General features: G+C 37.1%; 13 protein-coding genes across 13 annotated transcripts, besides 2 other annotated features; 6 read left to right on the top strand and 7 right to left on the bottom strand.

The window, feature by feature from the left end:
• Positions 1 to 264: 264 nt before the first annotated feature.
• On the bottom strand, positions 265 to 2,059 carry BEWA_021870 (hypothetical protein; the record flags this gene model as incomplete). The annotated part of the gene is made up of 2 exons (XM_004828948.1): positions 265 to 1,936; positions 1,995 to 2,059. The coding sequence occupies 2 exons, from the start codon at positions 2,057 to 2,059 to the stop codon at positions 265 to 267; spliced, it is 1,737 nt and encodes a 578-aa protein (XP_004829005.1).
• A 316-nt stretch (positions 2,060 to 2,375) lies between these two features.
• Positions 2,376 to 4,739, bottom strand: BEWA_021860 (hypothetical protein; the record flags this gene model as incomplete). The annotated part of the gene is made up of 1 exon (XM_004828947.1): positions 2,376 to 4,739. The coding sequence occupies one exon, from the start codon at positions 4,737 to 4,739 to the stop codon at positions 2,376 to 2,378; it is 2,364 nt and encodes a 787-aa protein (XP_004829004.1).
• A 978-nt stretch (positions 4,740 to 5,717) lies between these two features.
• BEWA_021850 (DNA replication factor CDT1 like family member protein) lies at positions 5,718 to 7,769 on the bottom strand (the record flags this gene model as incomplete). Its single annotated transcript, XM_004828946.1, has 2 exons — positions 5,718 to 5,887; positions 5,924 to 7,769. The coding sequence occupies 2 exons, from the start codon at positions 7,767 to 7,769 to the stop codon at positions 5,718 to 5,720; spliced, it is 2,016 nt and encodes a 671-aa protein (XP_004829003.1).
• A 569-nt stretch (positions 7,770 to 8,338) lies between these two features.
• BEWA_021840 (hypothetical protein) lies at positions 8,339 to 10,133 on the bottom strand (the record flags this gene model as incomplete). The annotated part of the gene is made up of 2 exons (XM_004828945.1): positions 8,339 to 10,010; positions 10,069 to 10,133. The coding sequence occupies 2 exons, from the start codon at positions 10,131 to 10,133 to the stop codon at positions 8,339 to 8,341; spliced, it is 1,737 nt and encodes a 578-aa protein (XP_004829002.1).
• Positions 10,134 to 10,334: 201 nt separating this feature from the next.
• Positions 10,335 to 11,968, top strand: BEWA_021830 (hypothetical protein). The gene is made up of 8 exons (XM_004828944.1): positions 10,335 to 10,453; positions 10,489 to 10,736; positions 10,776 to 11,090; positions 11,125 to 11,292; positions 11,329 to 11,413; positions 11,450 to 11,559; positions 11,596 to 11,763; positions 11,801 to 11,968. The coding sequence occupies exons 1-8, from the start codon at positions 10,411 to 10,413 to the stop codon at positions 11,903 to 11,905; spliced, it is 1,242 nt and encodes a 413-aa protein (XP_004829001.1). The 5' UTR covers positions 10,335 to 10,410; the 3' UTR covers positions 11,906 to 11,968.
• A 348-nt stretch (positions 11,969 to 12,316) lies between these two features.
• BEWA_021820 (hypothetical protein) lies at positions 12,317 to 13,937 on the top strand (the record flags this gene model as incomplete). Its single annotated transcript, XM_004828943.1, has 8 exons — positions 12,317 to 12,373; positions 12,418 to 12,480; positions 12,522 to 12,819; positions 12,855 to 12,936; positions 12,972 to 13,203; positions 13,241 to 13,564; positions 13,601 to 13,747; positions 13,782 to 13,937. 8 exons carry the CDS (start codon positions 12,317 to 12,319, stop codon positions 13,878 to 13,880), a joined length of 1,302 nt encoding a protein of 433 aa, XP_004829000.1. The 3' UTR covers positions 13,881 to 13,937.
• A 9-nt stretch (positions 13,938 to 13,946) lies between these two features.
• Positions 13,947 to 15,350, top strand: BEWA_021810 (zinc finger protein DHHC domain containing protein; the record flags this gene model as incomplete). The annotated part of the gene is made up of 2 exons (XM_004828942.1): positions 13,947 to 14,895; positions 14,931 to 15,350. The coding sequence occupies exons 1-2, from the start codon at positions 14,113 to 14,115 to the stop codon at positions 15,348 to 15,350; spliced, it is 1,203 nt and encodes a 400-aa protein (XP_004828999.1). The 5' UTR covers positions 13,947 to 14,112.
• Positions 15,351 to 15,375: 25 nt separating this feature from the next.
• Positions 15,376 to 16,041, bottom strand: BEWA_021800 (vacuolar ATP synthase subunit f, putative). The gene is made up of 3 exons (XM_004828941.1): positions 15,884 to 16,041; positions 15,731 to 15,812; positions 15,376 to 15,684 (listed from the first exon to the last, which is right to left on the bottom strand). Exons 1-3 carry the CDS (start codon positions 15,935 to 15,937, stop codon positions 15,452 to 15,454), a joined length of 369 nt encoding a protein of 122 aa, XP_004828998.1. The 5' UTR covers positions 15,938 to 16,041; the 3' UTR covers positions 15,376 to 15,451.
• Positions 16,042 to 16,771: 730 nt separating this feature from the next.
• BEWA_021790 (hypothetical protein) lies at positions 16,772 to 17,982 on the bottom strand (the record flags this gene model as incomplete). Its single annotated transcript, XM_004828940.1, has 8 exons — positions 17,919 to 17,982; positions 17,553 to 17,851; positions 17,427 to 17,515; positions 17,316 to 17,392; positions 17,127 to 17,245; positions 17,027 to 17,088; positions 16,903 to 16,994; positions 16,772 to 16,865 (listed from the first exon to the last, which is right to left on the bottom strand). Exons 2-8 carry the CDS (start codon positions 17,770 to 17,772, stop codon positions 16,772 to 16,774), a joined length of 753 nt encoding a protein of 250 aa, XP_004828997.1. The 5' UTR covers positions 17,773 to 17,851; positions 17,919 to 17,982.
• Positions 17,983 to 18,300: 318 nt separating this feature from the next.
• BEWA_021780 (hypothetical protein) lies at positions 18,301 to 19,969 on the bottom strand (the record flags this gene model as incomplete). Its single annotated transcript, XM_004828939.1, has 7 exons — positions 18,301 to 18,966; positions 19,001 to 19,183; positions 19,222 to 19,317; positions 19,370 to 19,472; positions 19,510 to 19,649; positions 19,684 to 19,755; positions 19,826 to 19,969. The coding sequence occupies 7 exons, from the start codon at positions 19,967 to 19,969 to the stop codon at positions 18,301 to 18,303; spliced, it is 1,404 nt and encodes a 467-aa protein (XP_004828996.1).
• Positions 19,970 to 20,317: 348 nt separating this feature from the next.
• BEWA_021770 (hypothetical protein) lies at positions 20,318 to 21,187 on the top strand (the record flags this gene model as incomplete). The annotated part of the gene is made up of 2 exons (XM_004828938.1): positions 20,318 to 20,647; positions 20,685 to 21,187. Exons 1-2 carry the CDS (start codon positions 20,377 to 20,379, stop codon positions 21,185 to 21,187), a joined length of 774 nt encoding a protein of 257 aa, XP_004828995.1. The 5' UTR covers positions 20,318 to 20,376.
• A 29-nt stretch (positions 21,188 to 21,216) lies between these two features.
• Positions 21,217 to 21,251: a sequence feature (AT_rich).
• Positions 21,252 to 21,562: 311 nt separating this feature from the next.
• On the top strand, positions 21,563 to 22,808 carry BEWA_021760 (hypothetical protein; the record flags this gene model as incomplete). The annotated part of the gene is made up of 3 exons (XM_004828937.1): positions 21,563 to 22,102; positions 22,140 to 22,501; positions 22,535 to 22,808. 3 exons carry the CDS (start codon positions 21,563 to 21,565, stop codon positions 22,806 to 22,808), a joined length of 1,176 nt encoding a protein of 391 aa, XP_004828994.1.
• Positions 22,809 to 23,668: 860 nt separating this feature from the next.
• Positions 23,669 to 23,694: a sequence feature (AT_rich).
• A 98-nt stretch (positions 23,695 to 23,792) lies between these two features.
• Positions 23,793 to 25,982, top strand: BEWA_021750 (Eukaryotic translation initiation factor eIF2A family member protein; the record flags this gene model as incomplete). Its single annotated transcript, XM_004828936.1, has 1 exon — positions 23,793 to 25,982. The coding sequence occupies one exon, from the start codon at positions 23,793 to 23,795 to the stop codon at positions 25,980 to 25,982; it is 2,190 nt and encodes a 729-aa protein (XP_004828993.1).
• Positions 25,983 to 26,001: the final 19 nt, after the last annotated feature.

Below are 26,001 nucleotides of genomic sequence, written 5' to 3'. Positions count from 1 at the left end.
AACAAGTACACAGTAACGCAAAACGGGAGAAGTAAAGATACTAAAAAACGCCTTAGGCAGAGATATCACCGACATCCCAAATGAAGTATATACGGCCCCATACACAGTCATGAACAATAATACGACTGTGCTCAGGGATCATAACACAGATGACTACATAGCCAGTACACATCCAATTTATAACACATTATACCTTGATTGGCAGCGAGATATTGAATATCTCCATACAGGTGTGTAGCCCCGTGATAAATAACGACTTATCGTTCAATCAGATTGATACGGAGTCAACGTATTTACCGGTATTATTATGGATCTTTGTAGATTGTACACGTTATACATAACGTGTTGCAGATCCGGTGACCAACTTACGTTTGTTACCACTGTCTGATCGTAGAAGGAGCATGCGAGTGTAAGGTTTGGGAGAGTATAAACCTTTACACTGTTTCCGTAAGATCCTATTGCCAAGAAAGCATCCGTAGGGTTTATTGAGACCGTCGTTGGCATTTGGTCAAGAGTCAAAGACATTATAGAGGACTCAGTTGCTACATCCCAAATGATGAGCTGCTTGTCCATACCTATGGTACATATCCTACATGCTGTCTTTTCTATAAAATTGCGATACCACGATGCATCTATTATATGTGCAGTGTGTCCTCTCAAATGCGATATTTCTCCTTGAATTCCATCTCCCTGGGATTTGTAAACTTTAAGGACGCTTGTATCATCTACTATAGCCAGATATTTCCCGAATACATCCCACGACATGAATGGAGCATTGTTTACTATTGAAATTGGTAGGGTCAAGTTCGTCTTGGTTTTGGTATCAAACACAATCAGAGTACCACCCGTGCTTACGGAAGCAAGTATAGAGTCATTCTTCCATTCGATTTCTGTTACACAGTTGGGGTGATTATATTGGTCGACCAATACAAATGTGTCACTGTCAACTGTATAGATACGGACATCTCCGTGGGCAGAACCAAATGCTACAGAAAACGTGTTCGGTAGTTCGTCATTTTGCCAGAAGAGCTTACCACCAGAAAATCCAACAGCCGTAATTGCGGAATCAAAAATACTCTTTGAGTGGGTTATGACACCATCAATAGTCCACAGGTTTATGTATCCATTCGAATGACCAGTACATATCAAGCGTCCATCAGGTCTCCATTGGACACAGGTTCCTATTCCCATTTCAGTTTCGTTAGACTTCAGCTTTGCCGTTGGCACAACCATCTCACAAATTGATGTCTTGTTGTTGGGAATAAACTTATATAAACTCGGAGGGCCATTCTCGACACTCTTGAGAATGTAGCCTGGAATTACAGGATTGAAAGAAGCGACCGCTGCCAAATTAGGAGCAGAGTATTCAAGCAACTTGAAGTATCCGAACAACTGCCATTTATCAGCCAAACGTCTTTGAGGTGGACCAACAAATATTGGATGATTAAATTGTGTAGCATTACTCTTAGCGTCTTCAAGAGCTTCTTCGCGAGTAAACTCGGCCGGTTTAGCAGCGTCCGAAGTATCCATAGCCTGGTTCTCTCTCTCCTCATTAGAGACGTTATCACCAGAAATACCCTTGGAAGAAGCGTCGTAAGTTGATTTATCACCATAGTTGTCTGCCTCAGGAGACCCACTTGCATTTTCAGCTACAGTACGTTCTCTTGACACGTTGGTAGTGTGTGCTAGAGGCAGGCCATGAGCTTGACCAATCTTTCTGAAACAGTTATGCTTCCTGAAAAATGAAAAGGGCTCATCACATACAATCTGTTCCCCAGTTATGTCATCAGTGTGATACTCCAGATAGATGTAAATCATGGCCTTCTGCATAAAGGATACCAAGGCATTTGGAGGAATCTTATCAGCGTGGTTGACATAGTAAGGGTTGTTGGCAATCGAAGCTTCCTTGTTGAATGAAAACGCCGTATGACAGTATCTGTAGAAGGAATGAATGAGCTATAAACGAAGTAGGCATGTATATGAACTCCGCTAACCCATTTTCAATCAAGTAACGATACACCAACAAATTTATGTCGTCTGAAGATATGTTAAGCTTCATTATATTATAGAGTGTGATAGGCAGCACTATTTCGAAGCATTGCCATCAAACTAGGGGAATATCCATACTAGAAAACAATAACTGCTGAAAAAGAGTTAAATAAAATATAAACCTTCCAAAAATAAGTAAATACTGACGGAACACAGTTCTACCGACGGGATTCTCCGTATACAGTGAATATAGTGGGCACTCGCCTTATTCATAGAAACAGTTATACCTGCGTTATACTTTAACATATATACCATTCTAACAACCTGTTTATACTTGTGTTCAACAAATGGTCAACAATAACGCCAAACGTCAAGCTGATGAAACGTTAGAGTAATGGTACATTCCAGTTGATTATCATATATGATTCCTCTTCTATTTGCTTTTTAGATTCCGAATCTTTCTCCCATATCGAACTATCTTTATTTCTTTCGGTGTTTTTATTATTTTTTTCCGATTTTATCCACAATCTGGCATAATGATTAGGTGCCCCTGTTATCGCGTCTATTGCTGTTTTCTCCTTAAAAAACCGTTTTAACTTACACTCCAGATCTTCTAGATGCCATACATCCCTCACTTTGAATAATGCTGATAACGAATCCCTTAAATCTTCATCTTCTTGAGTTTGGCATATTCTTAGTAAGCACCCATTGGGTTCTATTGCTGTTACTAATTTGTTTGCCAAACAGGAAATGTGTATTGAAAGCGGGGAACGACACACTGATAATAGTGAATTCATAGAGTAGTTAAACCTGAGCTGCGCTAGTCCCCTCGTATTACCTTTGAATATGTCATAGTCAAGGCATGGAATTTTTTCCAAATTAGGAACTTTAGAACTGATAATTCGATTTATTTTAAATAATTCTGGACCACTCTTATCATATAGTGTCCCCAATCTGTCATCAATTGATTCTATACCGCAATAGGAATGTATCTTTTCGGTAAGGTCACTAAATGTCGTGTTTTCGTAATAAAATTTGACGCAGTTAATATAATCTAGGGTACTATTATCCTTACAATTGTATTCCATGAGATATTTTAAAAGTTCGTCAAATATGTAGCCAGGAAGAGAATCGTTGAAAATAATGTTATCAATATGAAATACCATATCAATAAAATTTACACCAGTATCATGGCTTGCAGTTGTGATACACCATGTAATCAACTTCTGAATCTTAAATAAATTGAGTTTCGCAGTTAGATTTAATAATTGAGTTTCATCTTTCATTACACTTACATATTCCTTAAGGTCAAATTGTTCGTCAAAATCACATATTCGCGTCAGTAACTGTAGGATTGTAGGAATGTTCATCAATTCCGATTCGATAAATTCAAATATATCTGAATATTCGTTTACTATATTCCAAAAATATCCAACCGTAAGTTCGGTTAGCGCCTTTTTATGTTGAGGATTTTTTGTGAAATAAATCGGAATGATTTGCAACAATCTTATCGCAACCTCTCCAAAGAAATGCTCACCCATATATCTAATCTTATTATCCGTTTGGTATATGTAATAGCAAGGTGACTCCTCATATTTATTCAAAAGAAATTGCATTATTTGTGAATCAGAAATTGCGGTCTTGTCCGTCATCAAAGATGTTGAAGTAAGTTGGTCTTTTGGGAGGCTATCAAATATAGGAGTAGCCCTTATTAAATTGTACATATATTTACAGGATCCAACAATTGTTAACAGATTTTTTCTGTCCTTTCTTTCAAAATTTGTATCTGCGGAGGCTACCAACAAAATTGTACCACCCAGCTCCATCTTTTCTATGTAGAAAGTCTCGTTACGGGCACATAGAACAACCTTTTTTACTTCATTTTTCCCTTTATGACTCCTGACTTCCTTAAAGTACGCGTTCTCATCTATAATATCGTTTAGCAATTCATCAGTAACTGTAAGAATTATCCATTTAGATTGTGAATTTTTTGATGGATACAAGTAAGCTTCATCAGGTAAAGAATCGTCTAGAGTTTGGTACACAACGGAAGGACGTTCCTTAAAGTCGACCTTTTTGTTTATAATTCCACATATTTCATAGTATGAGGGATGTGTAGTATGATCAGGAACTTCTATATGATTCCTACATGAGCACAAGCAACTACAATGATTTGGTACTTTTCTCATTATCAGTAAGTGTTCACCATCACGAGTATTTGCTGGTTTACCACGAAGAATATATCCGCCGATAGTCAGGTAAATATCGCAATGGGTTTTGTTTTCATTATCATCCTTATGGAAATCGCAAATACTATTTAGAGCTCCAGATAACTTCCCCCAAACGTTAAAGTTGTCAGTAGAGGTATGATTATCCGAATCATCCGGTTTGATATCAGAGATTTTTCTCTTGAAGGAACCTCTTCCTATTTGTGCGTTTATGGAGATTTTTTCTTGTCCTTGCGATTTTTGGAATGTATTTTCTCTATTTGAGTTGATTATATGTTTTGATGGCCCTTGTATATGATTACTTTCCCCTTTTGAGTTTAAAGTTACATCTCCACTTAGATCCAGCAATGAAATACGCTGGAGGAGTTTGCGATTGCTTTTGGCTAATACCCCTTTCTCATATAGAACAATTTTGTACCTGGTATGTTCTCTTTTAATCTTATGGTTGTTCGTGTCTACGTGTGGACCGTAATTAGATGTTTCTGCGCTTCTGCAACAGGATTCTTCAGAGTAGGCGATCATATTAGAGATTTTACCACTAAAACTGTTAGAATGACTTTTTGTGAGCAAGCTTTGTCATATAGGGGATGAGTTAGGTACCGTATTTTGTGCATACACATTTGAGTCTACATTATTTTGTGTATTTTCAGTAGTTGTGTGTTGGAGGTATTAATTAGGAATATTAAAGTAGGATTGAGGTAAATATCCAACTTTGATAGACACATTTATACTTTGTGACGACACTCTTTGATTTGCCTTACCAACAAACGGGTTTGTTGGTAAGGCAAATCAAAGAGTGTCGTCGGATTCCTACCCTGAGAACTTTTACCTACATGAATTAGTATCATTTATAGTTGTCTAAAGATAATTTATACAATGAAGGATATTACTCGCAATATAGACATGGATCTGGGACATTATGAACAAGATCTATTTTGGATTTGAGGCCGGGCTATCTTCGTGTTTTGATGTAGGTCATATACCTCCACCAAAGGCTACACACTCAAAAGAATGCTTGTCATCGAAAGGAGAAGCATACAAGAGGCAGAAGTTTTATACTTTACCTCTAAGTTGTATTAAAAGAGGATGCACATTGTCTACTTGGACACCTATTCATGATAAATCACATTTACGATTACATTGTGGAGTTTCACTGCAACACACTTTGCAGGATCTTATTACAAAAAATATCATTACATCTCGTAGTTTCTACGAAACTATAGATTTTTACAAACAGGTATATTTGGCAGATGTACCATTTGATATATATTCCATAGGCATTATATGAGACGATCAAAGTCATAGAAAAGCTGCAGTTCTCCAAGAAGCGGAAACCTCCAATAAAGATAAAGGGTAAAATTACCAACTACAAGAAGGAAAATAATCAATGTATACTTTATCTAGAATCAGTAAACATAATGATAGACCGAATAACTATAAAAACAAAATCGGTAAAAGTGAGTGCAGTATCTGACATTGAGAATGTGAAGGGTGGAAGAGCTAGGACTTGAGTGTGTTAATTTTGCGGTTGATATACTCCAGAGCTGGAGCGAAGGACGATGAGGAATTGATTGTGAGTATAGTTGAATAATCTTCAAATTTTGAAACCTTTTTGCTTAATAGATTGGGGGCGATCTCAGAAAGTGTAGTTGTCCATCGATCAACTTGTTCTGTAAGTGGATGTATTATTATGCATTTATAAATACCTTGAGTCACCTTTCGTGAACCATATTTCACTATGAAATCGACCAAAAACTCCAACCTCATGACGGATGAGTTTGTATCATCAATGGATATTGCCACTAGAATGTTTATAAACCAACGCATATCTATCCAGTACTTCAAATCGTTTTCCTGATTAACTTCAGATTTAACCTTGATTGATGCTAGTCTTTCAGCATTTTCCTTGATTCTGCGCATGCCCGGGGTGTCAAGTAAATCCGTAGACACGGGTGACATTATTTCCATCTTCCTCATTCTCTTGCTAGAGCTACCAGCGGAATCAGGATTGACAATTGATTCATTACCAAAAAGCCTCATTGAGGATACAGGAGTCCTCAGACTGTCAACCAAACCGAGGCGTCTCACGGAGCTCTTTGATAACATAGGCTTCGGACTCTCCATATATAGCCTAGGAGTTCTTACAGGTGTGCTATAGGCAGAATTAGTAGGTTTTTCCGGTAGTTGCACCATAGGCATGGATATTTCAGTTTTGTCATTCAGATGATCTCTTTCCATCTTCCACTTTGCCATCCACACATATAGAATCGTCTTAAATCGGAAGCAAAGATTCTCATAATCCTCAGTGTTGGCACAGTTGCTTCCATCCGGTCTCAAGAGTCTAATATGAAGATCGTAAACAACATCTCCACGCGATTCATTATATTCGGAGACGTAGTCACGACGTATAGAGTCTCCAATCGTAACCCACTTTATGCTAATCAAATTAGGAGCCGCCCAAGCAATTTGCCGCAAATGGTCCATATTAAACATCCTCCTAGATACGCGCTGAACCAGCACCTGAACTATTTTGAAGTAGGGGTAGCCATTTCTCATGGATGAACGGCGAATTATTGTACACATATTTTTCAAATGTCTGTAGAGAATCTCCAGGTTATCATCCAATTTCATATTAGCCATGATATCTTTCGGAAGAGTAACGAATACCATGGGATTAGTCGGAAGCTTGCAAATTTCTAAAATACTGATATCGGAAAAACGATCCAACGTATCATGAATGGGCTGCTTAGGCCTCAAAGAGTCCTCACGCGACAAAAGCCTCTTTGTAGAGCCTACCGAACGTCTTGGAGTGCTCAAAGGTGTGAAATTGCGATCTATAGAACGAGGAGTCATCGAAGCAAAGTCAGAAGCACTAGACTGGGTCCCAATCAGACTACCCAAACTACGAATTGGACTCTGAGTTGCATACAAATCATCATCAGATAATCCACAATTTCCTACACTGTCATCACCTGTATAACGATCAGTCCAACAGCGTGAACTTCCCAAAATCTTTAGTGACCTACGAATGTCGGCTGTGTCCGAGGGAGTGTTCCGAACTCTTCTAACCGAACTAGCCAGTATAGGATTCTTGGTTTCGTCATCACTAATGTTCAAACATGGTCCATCTGCATCCCTTTGAATGCTAGCTTGGTTGTCCGGTTCAATCTTTATAGCTTTGGAAGCTTTAACAGGAGTAAATGTACTCGGGAATTTGTAGCCAGAATCACCACCTAGCACAGAGCTTGTTGGCAGCTCCACACTTTCATCCAAAGAAAACTCGGAAACCAGATTAGGAACAGTAGAGGAAGAAATGTCACGCCGTAAACGAAGCAAACGTTGCACAGACGTGCTAGTTGGAGACTTTGATCCATCCTCACAAATTCCGCTCACTGTGTTATCACAATCTAAGTCTTCTATACAGATTGCCTTTGGTGATTTACCTCCCTGTATTATAGATTCATTTATCTTTGAGAGTTCTTTGCCGTATTCATCCGTAGCAACATCATCAGGGAGTTTAGTGTCACAAACAGGGGTAGACACATCGTACATGTTCGCACCTAAGAATTTGTGGTCCACACATTTCGTGGAATCCCCAGCATATATATCGTTATGAGATTTAGAGGCACGGAAAGCGTCTGACGGTAGTAAGAACGCCATTTCAGCAACTATATGGTACAAATCAGACATATAAAGGATTTACTAGTACACATCATTAACCACAACTACATTAAAAGAAAATATTTATCGTTCTATGGCAGATTATGCACGATCACAGAAGATAGAGGCGTTCATTGCAGCTCCCAGAATGGCACACAAATCCGGGCTGAATTCAGTGCAAAGCTAAAACTTGCAGGAACAAGTACACAGTAACGCAAAACGGGAGAAGTAAAGATACTAAAAAACGCCTTAGGCAGAGATATCACCGACATCCCAAATGAAGTATATACGGCCCCATACACAGTCATGAACAATAATACGACTGTGCTCAGGGATCATAACACAGATGACTACATAGCAAGTACACATCCAATTTATAACACATTATACCTTGATTGGCAGCGAGATATTGAATATCTCCATACAGGTGTGTAGCCCCGTGATAAATAACGACTTATCGTTCAATCAGATTGATACGGAGTCAACGTATTTACCGGTATTATTATGGATCTTTGTAGATTGTACACGTTATACATAACGTGTTGCAGATCCGGTGACCAACTTACGTTTGTTACCACTGTCTGATCGTAGAAGGAGCATGCGAGTGTAAGGTTTGGGAGAGTATAAACCTTTACACTGTTTCCGTAAGATCCTATTGCCAAGAAAGCATCCGTAGGGTTTATTGAGACCGTCGTTGGCATTTGGTCAAGAGTCAAAGACATTATAGAGGACTCAGTTGCTACATCCCAAATGATGAGCTGCTTGTCCATACCTATGGTACATATCCTACATGCTGTCTTTTCTATAAAATTGCGATACCACGATGCATCTATTATATGTGCAGTGTGTCCTCTCAAATGCGATATTTCTCCTTGAATTCCATCTCCCTGGGATTTGTAAACTTTAAGGACGCTTGTATCATCTACTATAGCCAGATATTTCCCGAATACATCCCACGACATGAATGGAGCATTGTTTACTATTGAAATTGGTAGGGTCAAGTTCGTCTTGGTTTTGGTATCAAACACAATCAGAGTACCACCCGTGCTTACGGAAGCAAGTATAGAGTCATTCTTCCATTCGATTTCTGTTACACAGTTGGGGTGATTATATTGGTCGACCAATACAAATGTGTCACTGTCAACTGTATAGATACGGACATCTCCGTGGGCAGAACCAAATGCTACAGAAAACGTGTTCGGTAGTTCGTCATTTTGCCAGAAGAGCTTACCACCAGAAAATCCAACAGCCGTAATTGCGGAATCAAAAATACTCTTTGAGTGGGTTAGGACACCATCAATAGTCCACAGGTTTATGTATCCATTCGAATGACCAGTACATATCAAGCGTCCATCAGGTCTCCATTGGACACAGGTTCCTATTCCCATTTCAGTTTCGTTAGACTTCAGCTTTGCCGTTGGCACAACCATCTCACAAATTGATGTCTTGTTGTTGGGAATAAACTTATATAAACTCGGAGGGCCATTCTCGACACTCTTGAGAATGTAGCCTGGAATTACAGGATTGAAAGAAGCGACCGCTGCCAAATTAGGAGCAGAGTATTCAAGCAACTTGAAGTATCCGAACAACTGCCATTTATCAGCCAAACGTCTTTGAGGTGGACCAACAAATATTGGATGATTAAATTGTGTAGCATTACTCTTAGCGTCTTCAAGAGCTTCTTCGCGAGTAAACTCGGCCGGTTTAGCAGCGTCCGAAGTATCCATAGCCTGGTTCTCTCTCTCCTCATTAGAGACGTTATCACCAGAAATACCCTTGGAAGAAGCGTCGTAAGTTGATTTATCACCATAGTTGTCTGCCTCAGGAGACCCACTTGCATTTTCAGCTACAGTACGTTCTCTTGACACGTTGGTAGTGTGTGCTAGAGGCAGGCCATGAGCTTGACCAATCTTTCTGAAACAGTTATGCTTCCTGAAAAATGAAAAGGGCTCATCACATACAATCTGTTCCCCAGTTATGTCATCAGTGTGATACTCCAGATAGATGTAAATCATGGCCTTCTGCATAAAGGATACCAAGGCATTTGGAGGAATCTTATCAGCGTGGTTGACATAGTAAGGGTTGTTGGCAATCGAAGCTTCCTTGTTGAATGAAAACGCCGTATGACAGTATCTGTAGAAGGAATGAATGAGCTATAAACGAAGTAGGCATGTATATGAACTCCGCTAACCCATTTTCAATCAAGTAACGATACACCAACAAATTTATGTCGTCTGAAGATATGTTAAGCTTCATTATATTATAGAGTGTGATAGGCAGCACTATTTCGAAGCATTGCCATCAAACTAGGGGAATATCCATACTAGAAAACAATAACTGCTGAAAAAGAGTTAAATAAAATATAAACCTTCCAAAAATAAGTAAATACTGACGGAACACAGTTCTACCGACGGGATTCTCCGTATACAGTGAATATAGTGGGCACTCGCCTTATTCATAGAAACAGTTATACCTGCGTTATACTTTAACATATATACCATTCTAACAACCTGTTTATACTTGTGTTCAACAAATGGTCAACAATAACGCCAAACGTCAAGCTGATGGTGATTCAGGTATGATTCCTCTTCTATTTTAGATTTTTATTCAGCTGATCATCCGAAGCGCCGTTTAGTTGATGATTCTGTCAGTGATGATCATTCCATAGTTGATGATTTACTTAAAAAGGATCGTCTTACCAATGACGAGTTCGTTATTGTTGCAAGCAAATCAACCCCTGAGCAACGTTTGAGTTTTATTAGTCGTCAACTAGCCTATTACTTTTCCAATGATAATTTGGCAAGAGATGAATTCTTTCATACAAAATTTAGTGAGGATTCGGCCAAGACTGGCGTAGAGGTAGATTTTAATTCATAGATTGATTATACACATATCCAGAATTCTCTTGATATTAAGTATATTTTGAGCTCGAAGAGAATGTTAGAGGTAAAGGCCACGGAAGATGATCTTAAGAAGGTCGTTTCGGAGAATGACTATAATCTCAGCATCTTCGATCATGATGGAACTTGCTATGTTAAGCTCGACAATCCCCTTCCAGAATATGTTGGAAAGAAGTTGTTTGCTAAGAAGAAAAAATTTGGAGAGACTCCAGAAACTTTTCATTTGGCAGGCCCCCTTGTAATTGTAACTAATATTCCATCCAGTGTTACTGAATGGCACACTGTGAAGCAATCCATACAAGACGCAGGAAAGGTTCTTAATTATTGATTGTAATATAATTTTGTAGGTTAAGGTCAGATATATATCAGCCATTACGGATGGAGCTTGCTATGCATGGTTCTCCAAAACTTTTGATGATCTGAATGCAGTTAAAGATATCAACCCAGTTATCGATGGGGAGACACTCAAAATCGATTTAATAAATGACGAATCGCATTACAAAAATATGATATCCGTTTGTTTATTGAGTGGTTTAATCTTTCGTTCCTAGGCAATGACTCTTGGTAGCCTAAATTCTCGATCCAAAGATTTGCAGAGACTTAAATCAGCTTCTATGTCAGCTCCACTTGAACTAGGTAAAGTAGTTTATATTATAAATGATAAACATTCAGGTGGTATTGCTGTCAGAAATTTCGGAACTCTTCGCTCTCTGCTTAATACCTTGCTAGACGATTCCGAAATGGGTACTAAGATACCATTGGAATCCCAAGCCGGTGTATTCGTATGTTTCAACCTAATTTTATGTAAATTTATATAGCTGAGTTTTCTTTTGGATTACCATCCACATTCCTTCGAAAAAAAGGGTGGAAATGCCAGCAAATTATCCGGATTTGAAGTTGGACAAAGTGCTAATAAGGACAAGAAGAACCAAAAATGCTTTTATGTAGTGACAAAATCTGTAGAGGGTGACAAAGAATTAAAAGAGGTAACGTATATACATTCATTATTCCATATCTTTCCAGAGTCTTTCAATTTCTAAGTGCCTAGAAGAATTACGTCACGTTGTACATACATTGAAGAAAACAGACAGAACAGATTTTGTCAAATCGCTAAAAACTGATGCATAGGTGGAAGTTAGGATTCTGGGATTCTATAGCTAGAAGCAATTATTACTTGTTAATTGGTTATACAAAATACACTTATTTACATATTTGGTTTGAACGATTGCAATGTTTATGCCAATTAGTTCTGGGTATCAGGTATAAAAATGGATATCATAAAGATATGTGGAGGTGTCTTTGATCTTAGAGATGGTGAATTGTATTTCTACATCGGCAGTAGAATGTCCTTTAATAAAACAGTGAAATTGTTATTTTAGATGCAGATCAATATTTTCTTCCTAAAACCCAGTGCTTGCTGGTTTGCGTAAATCGCATCTAGATATGTAGCATTTTGGATACTTTATACACATTTAAAGATGAATATTTTATATTTGATCTAATTTATGCACACATCCGTGTAAAGCTTGAGATAATACCATGGATTCAGTTCTATCTTTTATAGAAGCTAAAAGAACAGCTGGTTATACGCAAAAGGTGCGTTTAATCCTATAGCATTATCTATATGAATGATAATTTAGAAGAATGGGCCCAGGTTTCCCGGAACTATCGCTCCTTTACAATCTAAGCTTCAATCAGATACTGTAAGTTTGCTATTATTTTCATGTTAGACATATAATTTCAGTATATGAGTCGCTTAGACATAAAAGATCACATTAATCCAATATGGAAGCGTGATACTGATGTTCTACAAGAGAAGGATGAACAAGAATATCGCGATGTTAATCTTTCGTATTCGTATAGCTTGGAAAGCTTTATATCAAGATCTATAACTGAAGTTTCGGAATCAGATGAATTAAGCTCTCTTAGCGCTTCTGATATTGATCAAAATGAAGTGAGAGGAGTTTATTTGCATGAGATACAGTCTGAGAACTTACACATCTCCATTCTTAATCCTGAATCCCATCCAACTTTTATCCATGGTAATGGTCACTTTCTCATTTGTATGTTTCAATAGGAACCGCAATGAGTTCAGAGTCATTGGAATGTATGGATGCTTCTCCATATTCTCAGCAATTCCCAATTATACTGTATGAATGGTTTGTTTGCTATAAAGCATTTCAATTACATACAGGCTCGTGGGAGTTGATTATGACTCAATTGACAGATATTCGCCAGATGTTATTTCTACAGGGAAAGTGTTCATAGTACCACCTGAGGCTATTGGCAAATATATATTCTGTAGAACCCATAGGAGGGTAGAACTACAGATAAATCATCATGATTCTAAAGATACTTCAGGCTCATATGATCCTCATATAGCATTATCTCTGCAGCATACTCACACAAAGAACAAGCAATTCCATGTATTTTACTAGGTTATACCAATCATGCATGTTATAGGAAGTTTCATCGATATGTTCGATCGGTCCAATAGATATTTCTAATGAACTAGCGGTTCAACTACTGGAAGGTCTCCATAGGAACTCGTTTCGAGAAGACGTTGTTTTATGTTACAACAAACACTTCTCTCGTAACGTTGATTACGACACTTGCAAGTCCTTAAACAAAACGATGAATGTTGCAATCAATATCATATTCTCAAAACTCATAATAGAATTTCCTGAGGATTACAGTGACACAAAGCAGGGATTTCTAGAGGCGTTTAAATCAGAAAACAATGAGCTTCCAATTCTCCCACTAGAGCTTCAATTGGAAAAACTTGAGGTTTGTCTAAAACTAGTCCTATCGCGCACATTCTAGGTTGAGATATCTCAGAATTCACCTATGGAACTTGTCCTAGGTGTTTATAGCACAGAAAGGATGATTTGTTGTTTTTCATTGTTGTTCAGTGATAAAATTCGATGTATCACAGCTATGTATTCTATATTCTGCTTTTTGGCTCAGAAGGTTCGATACAATGGATAATCTCAGTATTCTTCAGGAAATGCATTTACCTTCTACTATATGGCGAGATCAAATGGAACACGGCAATTTTGACTACCTGATGACCACGATTAGGGAATACCTTTCAAAAGCCTAAAGGGTACTACTATGCACTGCGGTGCTACACATTAGACAATGCATTGAAGTGCCTCAAATGTTCATTAGACACTAAATTTGTGAATATTACCCATTAGAAATGCATTTTACTTGTACCAAAGTACATACATATGTACCATATTAGATGTATATCACGCATGTGGAGGTTTAGGATTGTCTAGGTTGGATATGACTTAGAATGACAATTTCCGGGTGAATTTTAATGATAGAATATGGATAATACCGACAGGGATCCAATTTTAAACACTGATCTATTTGATCCTGAGAGTGATCGTCAGGAATCATATCGTATACCAACGAGAAGAACAGAGAGCTACACACCATATGTACCCAATCAGTCTATTTCTCTGGAAGATGAAGACACAGAACCACTGATCTCTGGAAAGGAGGACCCTGTAAATAATACAAAGTTCTGTTTAAGATCCGCATACACACCTGAGGAAGAGCATGGTAAGAATTCGGTTTTTCGATACCTTCCTGTGCTATTTGTCCTTTTCATATTCAGCACTATATATGGCTTATTTTTCGTTTATCACCTGAAACCGGAAATAAATCAGGATTTAAGTCACTATGGTACGATAAGTGATAAGGTTTTTGCGGAAATCGCGATTACTCATGTTTTATTAGTGTTGTTCTTGTTGAGCTACATACTTTGCATGATGGTGAGCCCAGGTACCATTCCAAATACAAGCGAATGGAGTTTAACCAATGGTCAGAATGTAGATAACACGTCCTTGGTGTTTGAAACCAAAAAGTCTGGAGCTCGGAGGGTATGCAAATGGTGTTCAAAATACAAACCGGACAGAACACATCACTGCAGGGTTTGTGGAATCTGTGTATTAAAAATGGATCATCACTGTCCATGGGTTAACAATTGTATCGGGTGGAATAATCACAAATATTTCTTTCTTTCTGTATTTTATTCATCGGTTTTATCTACATATATCGCAATTCTCTATTATCCTACTGTGAGGCATATTTTAAACAATCAAATAGTAAGTTTAAGTTCTTTTATAAATCAATGTGTCAGATGCCATTTGGGGAACTTATGCTTATAGTACTCTCCGAAGTTTTGTCCGTGATTTTTGCTATTGTCTGCACATGTTTTCTGCTCTTTCACACATGGCTAATGTGTGAAGCACTGACAACCATTGAAGTCTGTGAAAAACGTTCGTACAGCAATATGTTGTTGGAGCGTTCCATATGGTCGAATGGCCTATACGACAATATAAAATGTGTCCTTGGAAAGAACCCATTATTGTGGCTTATTCCAATAGATGATCGGGAGGGCGATGGCATTGCATTTGTAAGGACCGAAAGGTGTGGCGATAAAGAATTTTATGATGACAATGATCATACGTATGATGAGAATTCTGTATTTGTTAAATTGGCCAGAGAAACACGACAGTTCAATCCTATAGTCATTGATGAAACTCTGCAAGATGCTTAAATTCCATAGTATATATATCCACATTCTAATCGTAATGCAGTTTAATTTGTGCAATGAATGCCTAGTGCTTATTCAGAAATTGATTAGTGCTCCGTATCGTGTCAGGAGTTGTTTTCGCCGAAAAACACCTTAATTTTTTGCATTACCGAGTCTTTGCTAGCATCGTAAGGTTGTTCCTTGCTTGGTATTTCTAGAACAGTTGGAATATGTTTAGCGTGAAGATCCAAAAGCGGTCTAATTTTCTCAGCAATGTGTTGATTTATTATAATTATCCCGCAATCCTCGCGTTCTACATACGATTTAAATGTCTCCTCTATTTGAGCCTTTGAAAACTCTATAAAATAATATCGTATGTTTGGATAACGAAGATATCTACGTACTTGATGTTACAATAGTATAATTGGTTCTTCCTAGGCCATCTTTGTCTCCAACACCGGCCAACAAGAATCCAACGACAGTATCCTGAGAGGATTAGTATTCAAAGTGTTGATATTACTTGTGAAGTGATAAAACACAGATGAAACAAAACAAACCTCATCACCGATGATATAAATCTTGGCATCCGATAAAGTCTTGATTCTATGCATCCCAGGAATAAAAAATGTCAACTTTACAAATTAAAACTTCAGTTTACAGGATATTTAGCGTGGTATGTCATGCTAACACCTAATATACAAAATTAACACAAAATGACGACCGAGTGTACAAGGTAGGCGACACACAAATCCCAACCACCGCACGTTGAGGACCATCAGGACTATATGGATACAAAAAATGAGCAGACATGTAAAGAGCCCTGGATGATCGCATTACAGAATCGGAGGGACCTGGAAAGCGGAGAACCACAAGTTGAGGAAAGTCACGGAACCGAACCCCAAAACAACAACAAGGAAACCATCTCTAATGAGTATAGAAGAACAGGACTTGCCCAGGCCTAGCTATGAGAGCTGGCGAATAGCTACTACCGATGTTCATATAGCGGGTTAATTCAGATGAGTAAATAGAAATTCTAGAATCATGCCGTGAAAAGAGTCCACAGGAGCAGCTGTCAGTAAATAGCACGAAATTTATTAAAATATCATTTCCAGCTCAGTTGTCTAGGGCGTTATGTCATTTATAGAGACAAATATGCCGAATCATCAACGCTGGTAATAGTTCGTATATTTTTGCTGCAGTCTCCGGGTTATGAAGACTGAGCTACTGGGTCTTTGGAGAAACACCCATCCGAATCCCCATGCCCTACACGTAGCTGCCGAATGACCGCAATTTCCCAGGATCTAACGTTCCGCATGCCATGTATACTCACAATCCACTTATTACCATCGGTCATATCGTAATGAATACATATACACATTGTACGATTTTACCGTGGATCCCAAGGCATCCAGACAATATATAGCCCCGCGATTTCGGGGCATATCTCATGATTTGGGCTCAGTGACCCACTTTACAGGTACATATAATATGGTTGGGGCATATGGATCCCTTGAATGGTACACTACCTTATGCTCTGTTCTGCGAGGCTTGTTTTAGTCCAGCTATTAAAACTTACACTCTAATTCTCTTCTTATAAAGCGGACAATCCAACACCATGCTCTCATATTCACCTCCTTCTCCACAAACATTGAAACCGAATTCCGCCTCCTGTACTCTTATTCATAGGGTATATCTCTAACCATCATCATGAACTCCGGATACAGTTCTCGGATCGTTTTTCCTAGGTGTTTCTCACTTATGCCTGCGAGGTTATTGTTGATAACAAGCGGATTAACGAACCCATACAACATGCCTTCATGAGTATGGCAATCATTCCGTCTTCAACCATGTCCCTCAACAGTTCTCCTTGGTCTCTTCCCCAGAGAGGTTGCACCGTTTTTAAATTGAGACGATCGCAGCTATATGAGTTTGTTTTGATGAATTCAAGTATAAAATTTAAGTATAAAGCCTGTTATATGGAACACTTACACATTTTTTACCCTTTCTAGTTGGTATTTAGAAGCTATGGCACCCGTTAGAACAGCCTCGATACTTGGGTTTATTTCCTGAAACAAGCATTCTTTATGAACGTTAACAAACCAAAGCATCTTTAACAAGCTCATATAGATCCTCCACTTCGTCGCCATCAGTTGGCAGATACGTAAGAGTGTCCGTAGATTTGGGGGTGCCTAATGCATGAGGTATAAACAAAAATTCCAAAGATACCTCCTATAGGACGCTCTATGAGCGGAATTTCCATACAGGTACTTATAGTTAAAACTACATTGTGTCCAATTGTCTGATACATATAACTGTCAAGTTCATGCGTATTTGGGTCAAGAGGGTTTAGATGACCCAAGAGAACTACGTCATGGCCGAGTCTCTTTGCAGAGAGAATAGCATATATTCCGTCCTTTCCTCCGGATATTAGGGATAGTAACTTCATTTTGTGCTCAGATTCGCATTTTGCGTGAGAACAGATATTTGAGTAAGAATGACGCCTTGGATATAGGAATCACTGAAAACTGTACTGTTTGCGGTATAAATTACATATATCAAAATAATGATACATAAATTTCTGCTTTATCGTACCTAGTAAAGTCGCTTTGTATGAATTGGACGTATTCTATATCTGCAACTGCGTTATTCTTGGTAAATTAGCTAAAATTACGATACAACCTTTTATGGATGTATGAAACTATAGTATATATCTGACAATATGCATTACCTGGGAGAAACAAATAGTATGCAGAATAACTGTAGGAATCTACACCATGGGATTACAACACGAATTTAACCACAAACAGGTGTACTATATACTTTAAATATTTGTTACAATATCGTAACCAATTATGTGGTATTTCTGATTAATCCGATGTTTGCTGTTGATAGTAATGTGATATATCATCAGGTCTTTGTTGAAAAACGAAAGCAGAACTGTATGCGTAAAGCCATATTCCTATAAAGTATAGAATCATTCGATACTCTTAGTTCTCTTAGGTTCACTTTCTATGGTTCCATCATCAGATTTTATCTCCAAAAACTTTAGAACAGAGTCATAAGTGATTTGCATCTTGTCAAGCAGCATATTGGCTTCATCTATATGGTTAACCAGCTCAATGTTTGTAACATTGAACGTGTTTTTAACCTCGCCATTGTATGTTTTAGACTTGTAGAATCCACTAATTTTAAAGTCCTTGTGGGTAGCCACGAAGTCCAAAGCATTTTTGAGCTTATCCTTGTCCAAAGCATCAAGTTGCTGTTCTGTCATTCCAATCAATTTAGTTCCATTTTCTCCGTATATATTGCATATTATTTGGCCACTGTAATCTATGAATAGACATGTGAACAAAAATCTCAGGACTGGAGTAACGACAGCATCATCACACGCTATACACCTGTAGATATTGCTATCTTCATCAATTATAACTTTCTTAAAACACATAGGGCAAGATTGGTACCAAAGGCGGGTAGTTCCATCTTTATTTTTCCAAAAGATCCTTCTTAATTTACAGTTGAATGTGTAGCCCCCCTTAGTTTTGCTATTGATTTTTTCTATATTCGAAAATTCATATGTCTCCTTATTTGATATAGATGATTGAGATTTTAAGCTCTTAAATATTTCATTTTGGGAGAGAGCCTAGGAAAATGTTTTACGGGTTAATTATACAAACCTGATGGTACCACGTTTCTAAGTTTGATAGTTTGTCTTTATCTCTAACATTTTGCTGATTAGCAATCTTTATATCAGATGCTAGACTACTTTGACCATATCTACCACCATTCCATTCTTTGATAGTTATTTGAGATACTATAAGCGGTTTATCTAGAATATCATCTAGAAGCTCCAATTCAGCCTATTAAGCAAAGTGTTAAATATAAAACATATGATTACCATTTGACCCCAAAGAGTAATTTCTAGTTCATATCCACTATCATCTACAATATGCAGTGTTCTTCTTTTCATTTCCTTGGAGAATTTTGTCGAAGTCTGTTAGTGTAATATTGAAAGCATAAAAGAAATAATAAAATAGAAAACGTACCATAGATATTGGACTTATGGATTTTGCAAAGCAAAGAATATCAACCATAAAGGGTGACTCACGGGCTGTGGATTTTATTTCTCTCAATGTTACAAAATTATAACTAAACATTTTCATTACAAATCATTTAATAAACCAACTTTCTCTCGTTATCAATGTCACCTATGTCATCAGCTTGTTCAATTTGACTGTCAATGTTAAAGGTAAGTTCGTAATTATGCGGAGTATTATTGAATTTCTTATTAGCCAGATTTACCGAGCCTTTGGAAAATGTATAAACCTGAATGTTGTTATTACAGTCTATGAAAATGTACGTTTCCCTTTTGAAGTATGTCATCCCATTTGGTAGCAGCCACTCCCCAAAATTTTCCGCGAATTGTATCTCCCTGAAGTATTTTTGTGGCATTTTATATACTATTTTGATATGTGTACAAGCTAATACATTATACAACTTACATTTTTGTCCTTAATGTCAATAGACATAAAGCTGTTATCACTCTTGATGGACTTTAGCGGGGACTTATCGATAATCCTGGCTAAAATAGTCCAGTTAGATGTATAAGTTGTAATATTTTTGATAGGGATATACGCACATTCCATAGTTGATACAAATCAATAGTTGCAAAATAAGGTAGCAGATGCCTTCGATAAAAATAGCTGTTATATGTGATCACATTCAGGAATTCCAACTTGTTTCCAATGTTATATACTTTGAATTGTGTGGTTTTTGGTAAAAAAGAATATGTTTCAACCAACAAGATGATTTTGTTTGTGATTCTATACCTTTAGCAACATAATGTGATCAGAGCTTAACATAAGAAATGTTACAAATGTAACCTTCGACTAGTAATATGGATAGTTCGTTTATGTTTTCTCGATTTTAGTTTAGTGTGTTAGAATCATTACGTAATTGCACTATATTTCGGTGAGGAGCAAACTAAGGGAAATACAAGAATAACATCCAAGTTATTTGTTATATCAATTCATTTTCTCATTTGCTCTGTAAAATGAGATTCTCTATCGTCGGTTTGCCAAAACTTCGTCTATCACAGACTCGATTCTTTGGTTTTGGTAACACGATCGGAATTCGTTCGGGATGCATTACTGAATCGAATATTTCACCCACTTTTACCCCTGAAAAGCGGTTCCTTCATGCCGGACAGGGACATTTGCAAAGATTATCACATATCGTTCCTCTTGCTTTTAAATCTTCGAGTTCCAATGTCTTTTTCGTAAAAAACTATGAAGATTATCATAATATTGTGTATTCTTCCTTGGGTGAGTTTTATATGTTCTACTTTTATAAACATTTCAGAAACCCAAATAGTTAGCTCCAAAGATCTCTTAATCTCTCTGTTTTTCACAAAGCAAAGCACGTCCTCACTATCGGTATTCGAATCTATAGGTAAGATTGCGGAGGATTTCCCATTAAACAAAATTCTGATCATCGATGCCGACGTCGTCCCTCGATCGGCCTACGATGCTGATATACAACAGTTCCCATCTGTCTTGCTTTCATATGGAGGTGACTTATATCGCCAGCTTATTGAAACAAATGGAGGGTTTCATAAAGATTGGCAGCGTTCATATGGCTGGTATTTCAAACCATTGGATATCAATCAGGAGGAATCTAGGGTAGATTGCGTACTACCTGAGAGACTTTATGAGTTGATACATGAAGGAATAAATAAGTTCCACTCTTCTCACAACGGACGAAATATTTCTAGTATCAAATCGAAGGCTGGAACACATTCGTATACGCATGGTATCGATACGGATAATCTAAACCTCAAGCGTGTTGGATGGCCCACAGAATAATCGTAAGTACAGTATCTGCTACTATTTGGTAATTTTTTATTTTATATATTTATGTTATTATATTCTCTACATACGCTTGGTGTCTCGATGATTTTACACGCTGGTTACAGTTGGATTATATTGGATAAGATCAGCTCATTTGCACCGATTATTATCACAATAAGTCAATGATTCATAGAACATGGATATTCTGGAAATTTCCGGTTCCACAGGGTGTTTATAGGGGTCAACGCGAAATCCTATTATTTAGGTCCAAGTAAAATAAGTATTGTGGATTTTCTTTCCAAACAATTTATAATGTAGTTTTATTTTATGGAAGAATGTATTAATATTTGCTGTAGGTAATTTAAACGCGTAGGTTGTTGTTAGTTTAGAATGGCAAAGGCATCCCGTAAAGCTCGTTCAAAACCAAAAGTTGATCAAGAAACTGATTCAGATGAGCCAAGAATCTTAGTAATTAGGAGAGGGATAGTAAGCAATGAGGTTAAGCAACTAGCCCATAACCTTAGACTTGTTCTATCTCCAAACTGTGCTGTAAACTTAAAGGAGGGTTCCAAACAGAAATTAAGAGATTTTACCACCGTGGCCGATGTTCTTTCATTGACTCACCTCATGGTATTAACTCAGAGTGAAAATGGGTTATACTTGAAACTAGCAGCGTTGCCTAAAGGTCCAACTATAACTTTTTCAATCGAAGACTTCTCTTTGATGTCTGATATTTCGAAACAAGTGAAGAATCCTCAGTCTTTTGGAACATCAATGTTTTCACCTCTTTTGGTTTTAAATGGGTTTTCTAAAACCAACAAAAATTTAAAGGTAAAATCTACCTCTGATGCATCAAACTTTGATCTCTCGTCTGAAATAGCATCTGCCTTAAATTCAATCTTTTCTCCTATAGATTTATACACTATAAAGGTGTGTTTTACATTGTCTACTTTATATGTACATATAGATACAAAATTGCCGAAGAGCTGTTTTGTTTCATAAGGACAAGGATTCTGATACAATTGTTTTGAGACATTATTCCATAAATTTAGTTGATTGCCACACAGCATCTGCTGTGCAAGATCTCATGAACAGGAAATCAATGAAGCATATTCTCAGTGATGATAAGGATTTTCAAGACATTATGAATGATGGACTGTTGCCCAATTTGAACGATGAAGATCTTTACTTTCGTCTAGACAGTGAAACAGATGAGATAATTGAGTTTAATAACTCATCACCATTGGATATTATACACAGACATAAATATGGTATAAACTACTCAGAAAATTCTGAATCCGGCACACTAAAGGCTAAAATAGCAATAAGGTACGCTAATTTTTATCGTTATAACCACTTTAGACTATCGGAAATCGGTCCTAGACTAAATCTTCTGCCAATAAAAGTACAAGATGGTGTCTTTTGTGGGCAAGTGAAATATCACAGGTTCATCACGAAGACTCCCGAAGAATTAGAACTAAACAAGAAACTGGAACCTGAAATCATAAAAAAGAGGAAGTTGGAGTCCGACAAAATTGAGAAAATCTTCCAAAAATATCAGAAGAGCATAAATGACTCCTCTAAGGATACTAAAAAAAACACCCACGATGAACAATTATCATCTGAAAATGAATAGTAATTCAGGCATCATATGTCTATGTATTGTTTTACCATTAGCTTTTGTGTTGTTTTGTTAGCCGTCTGGTCTGGTTGGCAGATATAGACAAGCCATATATAGGCTCAGGTCACACATACTAGTTAAATAATGACAATAATACATGACAATGAATAAAAGAGAGATAAAGTACCCATAGTTAGAACATATCAGATGAAAGTGGATTCGGAGTATCGAGATCAGGTCGCCTTACGGTTATCATATGAAATTCAAATTTTTGTATAAAGAACGAACAACTTCATTGAACGTATACACATTTTAAGGGCTTAATACGGACAACCGTTCATTCTCATACCTGGGGTCTCTAGAAGTGCCTTATATACAGGTTCCTCGGCTTTTTCATTGGACCCGGGACAGTTTCTAAAGATTTCATATTATTTATTAGTTAAAATTGTGTTGTAATAAAAATTTGCATCGTCTACGGATGCCTTTTGTATTTATTTGTGAGACCATACTAATTTGATTTTAATAACCCTGTATAATACATTACCACCAATATTTCCACTTAATTTCAGATTGTTTTATTATGGTTGTATGTTATACCTAGAATAGTTTTACTTCAGCATTGCTATAGTATTTGTTTTCTAAAGTTTGTTGTTGTCATGTATTCTCCAGCGTTTCTTTTAAAACGTTTATATAACTAAAGATTGTGTTGATATGAGAATTTTATTAGGTTCATTTGTAAAGTAATATAATTCTTTCGATTGTTTCCACGTGCTTGCTTTAAAATTTCTCCTAATTTCTTATTGGTTTTAATTATTCTAACTTTTAATTTCCTCTTATTATTTTCAACGAAATGGTCGGACATGGTTGTTTATGACATATTATTTTATTAAAAAAATAATATCGCATTTCTCAGTTTAGCATTTTGGCAGTGTAACCTTTTATATTGCCAACACCAAGGACACTTTGTATTATCTACACTTGGAACTAGGATATATTAAAATGAATATCTTCATAGTTCATGGTAAAAATGGACTCCACATATATAAATTGTCATCAAAGGAGAAAGGTTCTTCAGGTGATATTTTCAAACAAATCGCTAATTCAGTAGATGATGACAGACCTGATTTTGTCAACAATTTTTCTTTCGAATGTGTTTGGTCTTTGGATCGTTTTGCAAAACATTGTGTTTGTTCGTTGAACAATAACATTGCAATAGTGGATGATCGTTCTGGTTTATCTATTGTACATTTGAAAAAGAATACAATTTCCGATCTTGCCATTGATACACTTAGAGGCGTAGGTAAATTTAAAAATTTGTATATGCCACTGGGTTGTAAAAATATAAAGTATTTACAGTGGTCAAACAATGGTATCTATTTGGTAGTATATTTTAATCTTAACAATTACTCTGATGCGGGAATTTGTCTAGAGGATAACTTACACATTTGGGATATATCCAGAAAAAATATAGTTGGAACATTTAATACGCGCAGGTTATCTCCAGAACAGTGGCCCATTATAAAGTGGATTGGTTCTACGGATAGTTTTACAATTTGTCATGGGCATCATGTTGGCTTTTATTCAGTTTCGTCCCCAGAAGGAACGACACTAAAAAGTGTTCGTTCAATAATATCGGTTCCGGTCGTCAAGGTATTTTCTGTTGAAGTATTTTTGAACAAGCCAAAGGCTGTGGACGGACAAGTACTTGACCATTCTGCAACTTTTCCATCTCTAATTGAAGGTGACATTATAGGTATGGCAGCTTTTACGCAGGCTGATACAACATCTCATATTTCTGGAAGTCTACGTATATCTACATTTGTTTACACTAAAAACACGTTAGTAGAAAAATATTTCGTAACTCATGAATTAAAAACGGCGGATTCCGCTGAATTGTTGTGGTCTCCGTCTGGAAAGTACTTGATAGTTTTGGCACAATCCATAGTGGATTTAGCTGGTGAAAAATATGGTTCAACAACAAATTGTTTGTTGTTCTCCTCAGATGGCCAATTTAAGTCAAAGGTTAATGCGAGCAGTGCACATGATGCTAGGTGGAATCCTAAAACTGATGAATTTATTCTTATTCAAGGCAATATGCCTTGCACCATTACCCTTTATAATGCCAACTGTGAATGTTTGTTTGAGTTTCCAAAATTGTATCGCAACACTATAAAATGGAACCCTATGGGAAATATGGTTGCATTAGGTGGCTTTGGTAATTTAGCTGGTGAGATATGCTTTTGGTACAACAAACCTGGAACAAAGGAGATGGAACAGATTGTACAGCTCAAAGAACCCTGTACCGTTTTATCTGAATGGTCTTTAGATTCAAAGTATTTTATGATAGCTTCTACTTTCCCTAGAATGAAGGTCGACAATTTTTTCAAAATATTTAATTGTGAAGGTTATTTGTTGGCAAACCAAAAGTTGGATGAATGCTATTATGCATCCTGGTTATGTGGACATCCCAACGAACATGAATTTGTTAGGCCTAGGGTGAGAAAATCTTTGCAAAGAAAGGCCGTTTATCGCCCAAAGGTTGCACAAAAACCTGAACTTTCTAAACCAATTTATGGTGACGTTCACACTCCTATATCAAGTAGCAGGAATATCTTTTCCAAGATTCCTGGTTCTCCAGTATATACAGGCCCTATTATTTCCAATGAACAATCACAAGAAGCTCAGGGCATATTTTCTAATTTCAGTCGGATACCTAGGATTCATGACCTTAGCCGTAATTATAGGGATAAATTTAATCGGTCACTATTTTCACAAGAATGCGGTAACAAGTGTGATCCTTCAGTTGATCTATTACGTGCATTTCAGCACGTTTTTTCATTTTCACAACCTCGTAATCAACATACAAATGGCAACCCTGTTGAGCAGGTTATTTCACAACGCCCAAACTCTCATTCAAACCATGTCATTCCTAAATATTTGGAACATCCTCAAAGCTTTCAAAGAAATGAGCACAGCTTTTCCCAAGATCATAAGAAGCTGGTTCGTCATAGCAATAGCCACCATGCTGTGAATATGCATGAAACACCTGGTAAAGGTGTTTCTATGTTTACAAAGATCAAGAACCAGCTACAATCTGAAAGATCTAGATCGTTTCAACATTCCGTTTTGGACGAAGGACAGTTGTTGAGACTTTTGTTGGAAGCAAAGAATCGCGCTAGACCAGAATAATATCTCTGGTTGTAGGGAT

Source organism: Theileria equi, chromosome 1 (assembly GCF_000342415.1).
Source record: "Theileria equi strain WA chromosome 1, complete sequence".
NCBI classification, from domain to species: domain Eukaryota; phylum Apicomplexa; class Aconoidasida; order Piroplasmida; family Theileriidae; genus Theileria; species Theileria equi.
This window is presented reverse-complemented; position numbering and strand designations above follow the sequence as displayed.